General features: G+C 47.0%; 1 protein-coding gene across 1 annotated transcript; it reads right to left on the bottom strand.

The window, feature by feature from the left end:
• Positions 1-232: 232 nt before the first annotated feature.
• Positions 233-698, bottom strand: EV420DRAFT_1643255 (uncharacterized protein; the record flags this gene model as incomplete). Its single annotated transcript, XM_060477478.1, has 2 exons — positions 233-426; positions 479-698. 2 exons carry the CDS (start codon positions 696-698, stop codon positions 233-235), a joined length of 414 nt encoding a protein of 137 aa, XP_060330208.1.
• Positions 699-4,926: the final 4,228 nt, after the last annotated feature.

Below are 4,926 nucleotides of genomic sequence, written 5' to 3'. Positions count from 1 at the left end.
AACGCGGATAAGTTTGAGCTGTATGCAAGGAAAGGATGTAGACGGGCATACGATCCGAGTGGCTCTTGGATGGTTTCAACTCTTCAGCCCAATCGGCGGGTCAAGCAACACACTTGTAGCCACTGCAGATAGGTATAAGCAGGCTGTCCCTCGTCGACAGCAAACCCGCGAAGAAGGATGGCTGGAGGGGGTCGAAACGTCGACCGCCGCACTGAAGAGGACTAGCGCGGGTCTAAAAGAGGGGTATGTTTATCGAGATAGGGCCCTGAGACGGTGGCGCGCGCAGAGTCGCCTTGGATGACGGATATGTGGAAAGGTGACTGTGCTTCACGCTCGTTGTGTCGGGGCTAATCCTTTTGGCAAGGGCTTTAACGTTGGATGTAGACAGTTTAGCATGGTAAGTTGCGAAAATGTATGCTGTAAGGTCTTACATCGATTGGTTAGTTCAAGGAGTGCCAGTGACGGAATATGCACGTACCTCGTCCACTAGGTAAACGTGTGCTGCTAGCGGTCTTCAGGATGGTATCGCCCTTTCTTGAGATAACGACCTTGAACTTGAACTTGATACAGATGTAGCAGCCTGGTACGGGTATCCACTCGCATGCTGAATCACATGGAGAAAGGTGTAAGACAAGGAATGCAAAATGGATGTCAAGACCCAGTCGCACAGTAAAATATAGAAACGGGAGAATTGACATGCAGTGCTCATAGCTGATGCCGTTGCACCTAGAAGTGAGTCTTGATATTCGTCGTTCGCGGGAGAAGGAATAAATACGTATCGTTCCTTTTCTTTCCAACACTGAAGCACTGCATGTATGCGCCATCACTATGCCGTGAAAACAGCTATGCTACGCCTACGGACCCGAGCTTCCGAGCTTCCGATTTTGCAGAATGTATGGCCATCGAACAGCAAAGAAAAGACAAGACAAGATTGCCTGACGGATCGAAGATCAAGGTCAAGTGCTCAGGGAAAGAAAACCGGGGTAACGGCTGTTCTTGTCGTCGTTTTTGCATGTGTCTTGGGCTCCTTGCATGTATGCGTCATTAGTAGCTTGGTGAGGATTGTGACCTCTACCTTTCTTCTGTAAAGATGGCTCGGTTTCAAGCACAAGGAAGTAGCAAATATCCTGCGCAAATGCAAACACAATTGCCGCAGACGTCAGCCGCAAGTTCAAATTCAAATTCAAATTGGCGGATAAGAATCAATATCGGGCCGAGTACCGAGCTTCCTCGTTACTACTACTTACACTGCACTAAAATATTTGTATTTTTACCCACACGTACATGGAGGGCCTGGATGTTGGAGAGAGTGGTAATGGGTGCGTAACCACTTTTCTCTCGAGGACGACCAATCTCACAATCAAGACCAGATGTACCGGTGTCGTTTTCTCGCTGCTTCATTGCCGTCAGTCAGAGGAAATGAAGGCCATCGAAAAACAAGGACGAAAAGACACCTGACCAGCCGATGGAGACATGTTCCGTTTCCACAGTGTACTATGACTTATCTATGGTATTTCGCCAACGCCTTTCTCGTCGTGATTCGATATGGACACCAGTTGCCAATTACGGATGCCAAGACTCTCCTGGGCATGACGGCAAAATTCAGGACGTGATGGCAATATAATTTCTGAGGACAAGGGGGAAGGATGAGTGCTTTGAAAGAAGCACTTTTGCTATGAAGAACCCACGTTCAGTGGGAACGGGTGCGTTACCAATTCATCGTCGCGGGCGGCGAATCTCATGGGCAGTGTAGCACAAATCGGCTGCGAGTAGGGCCTCCTCGATATATCGGCGTCTACCAGTCCGAAGAAAAAGAAATGAACTAACTCAAGCCTTACCGTCGACGTCACGGTATCTTGCCATCTTGTCAGCGGCTACAAGTGTACCGATGGATCCTCGAGAGTTCCACTCTTTCGGCCACATCCCTACTAACCAAGAACCACCTGGCTCACTTCGCTCGCCAATTTTATAATCGTCTTCGACGTCCACATGTACAGCTCACCCTCCCCACGTGAATTCAAACGACACCTATCCCATAAGCTTAGGCTTGCCTCGCTACACTGCTGCCTCGTCCACCAATGCTTTCCGCCTACCTCACTCTGCGTCGCCTTCCTCGAGGTCAGCTTTCTGCCTATCATTGGAATTGGTGCAAGGAAGTCATGCCTTTCCATCCTAATGACACTCAGCGACCCGCCTTGAGTTTATCTAATTACGATCCGGAGAAAGGCAACCATACGTCGTTGTAAAGTTGCATATTGCAACTATGGCATTTGCCCATTCGGTGCAGATCTGTGAAATAGATGCGAGTATTTTTCTTTTGTTTCTCGCACGCCATCTAAGTCTGATAAATTAGTATGAAAACAACAGCTATGAGCAAATGGTAAATGGACGACTGCCATTATTAGGACCTAGTTTCGTCGCTCAGCTGCTATCCCTTGGAGGACGAGCATAAAGCAGATAGATGTGAGCAGGAAGTGCCGTGTTCCGGGCCCAGCGCATGGAACTACCCGTCTTGACCATTGAGTACTAAGGGACAAGACACGCTCAGCGACGACATACAAATCTGCGAAGTAATTCCGTGCGGAGAGCAGATCATACGTCTTGCGAGAACACGTAGCACCTGGCCCAAAGCCGAAGAAGATGAACAAGTGATTCGAAGGAAGCGAGCAACTTCGTCATGGGTTGGTGCATCACTGTTCTACATAGTCCCAGATAATCAGGACCACCCCAGCAGTCCATGTCACAGCTCATGAGATCTGCCTCTCGACAAGATCTCGATCAGGTCATATACACATTTCGCACTGTGAACACTTAGCTCCTTACTCCTAGGCCGCACCGACCAATGGAAGGCTAGGTGACGAGCTCTGTCCGAGTAACCCGTGAGATAAAATGATCTGTTGTCGCTAGCGTCTCGACGGCGAAATCTTCCTGGCGATGTCATGTTTTCAATTTGCAGAGGAGAGAACCACTGAACATCCCTGGTTTTTTTTCAAGAAGCTTTCATCTAAGGTGAGTTTTACGTAGACGTCTGGCTCGTTGCCTGTCTGATTTTGTTGCAAGATAAAACTTCCGTCAATTTATTAGTGATATCGACCTTTTTGACGAATAAGTCTAGCCGATAGGACCGGTCAATCGAACAAGCTTCATACAAGTTGGATACCCTTTCGTGAAACTGCTTCGGCTGGCTTACCGGTCCACCATACTCGCCATTCTTGCATATCCGACTCTTCCTGATTGGGGATTAAAATTATCACACTTCTTCCAAGCAGCGCTCATTACGTATCAGGTCCAGTGCGCCAACTTTCAGGGTCATCAATGGGAGTTCCCGATCATTGATGAATTGCGGTCACGTCGGCGTCGAACCGACGCAACATTGCCATTCTGCATCGTCCCTATCATCATCCCAGACTCGGACGTATCTAGCTGCGACCGTGTATCTCAACGAAACCTGCCCTTCTTCTGGATGCATGCAAGCACTCTCCTTGGACATTCTCCCCCGCAGGCATAGTGCTCACATTGCATGTGAAGGAGGTGGTTAGAGGGGGCGTTGATTCCACAAAAGTGAACTTTCTTAAGCATGCCCTTCCAGGAAGTTTGCGGTCGCGAGGAGCGAACCGTTATCCATGGACTCGGTGCTAGGTAACTTTATCTTTTCTTGTCGTTCACCATGTGACTGATAGAACGATTTCGTCACTTCAAAGAGCGCGGGAAAGACGATGTTTAGAACATCGACACCCTCATATTCATCGAATAGTGGTAATGATCTAACTCTGTCTTTGATCCATGTGGTCTTTCATGAACCACAATGTCCTTGCCTAAGTTTGCGATGCGTCTCCCATGTGCTGAAGGCTTTGCATTACATTCAGTGATTGGTTCACGTTTGCTTAACGGCAGCTTGTGGTGACTGCCGTCGCTGTTCAAGGAGGTACGCTATTTGACGTCTTCAAGCTGCAGATGAGACCAACAATGTATGTAGTCGATGGTCAGCGCAAAGCAGGAGAATATTGGAAAGAGGGTTCGGAGACAAACCTGCTTGGGATGGAGACTGCGCAGATCCTGCAATCAGGTCCTGACAACAATATAGACGACATAACAAGCACATGGTACTGCGGTACTTCCTGTTCTGTTATAGCTAGCTAACTGTCATTTCAGGCTCAGCACAGTCACACATTCTTTTGCCTTGAACAAATACCTGAGGTCGGGTTCCTGGGCGCTGTGATGAACTCTAAATAGTCACGGATGAAATTTTCAACGATTTAGAGCACAATGATGATAAACTTTCTTGGAGATGCGTCTCTGTCAAGTTGATTTATTACCTGTACAGGACAAAACAATATGACGATACTTTGATCACCTTTCCGATCCGGGTCTGTAATACTTATAACGGAAAATATTTGATTTTTTGGAGAAGTTAGCCGGGTTTTAAAATTTCATGCGTGACGAAAGAATTATTCAAGTTGATCAATTACTCTCGGGCACTGAACTGATTGGCTTGGCAATTGACGCCGATCAGGGACGAGATCACCAAGTACTTCAGTTGTGTTAAATTTAGTACATTGACATCGTGATACCAGTTTTGTTACTTCATGACAAGATGTAGTACCAGTGCCTACATAAACTACATAAACAGCCAATATTGTCAAATAAATAGGGTCGGAATAAATCCATGTAAATTCCATGACAACTTAACAACTGGTGTAGTACCTTAGCCTACTTGCATTTTCTAGTATCACATCGCCTGGAGGCATGAGGGGCAGTATTCATTGATGTTGGGAGCTATTAAAGATATTAACATAAAAATCAATTTCCAAGCATTGCTGTACAGTACTGCTCAGGGTAGCGAAGGCTAAAAGCATTGTTAATCGAAGTGGGATGGATGAGGAGAGACAGTAGATGCATACTATTGCCAGCAGGTCTGCAGATGTT

This window comes from Desarmillaria tabescens, assembly GCF_030435595.1.
Source record: "Desarmillaria tabescens strain CCBAS 213 chromosome Unknown EV420scaffold_19, whole genome shotgun sequence".
NCBI classification, from domain to species: Eukaryota; Fungi; Basidiomycota; class Agaricomycetes; order Agaricales; family Physalacriaceae; genus Desarmillaria; species Desarmillaria tabescens.
This window is presented reverse-complemented; position numbering and strand designations above follow the sequence as displayed.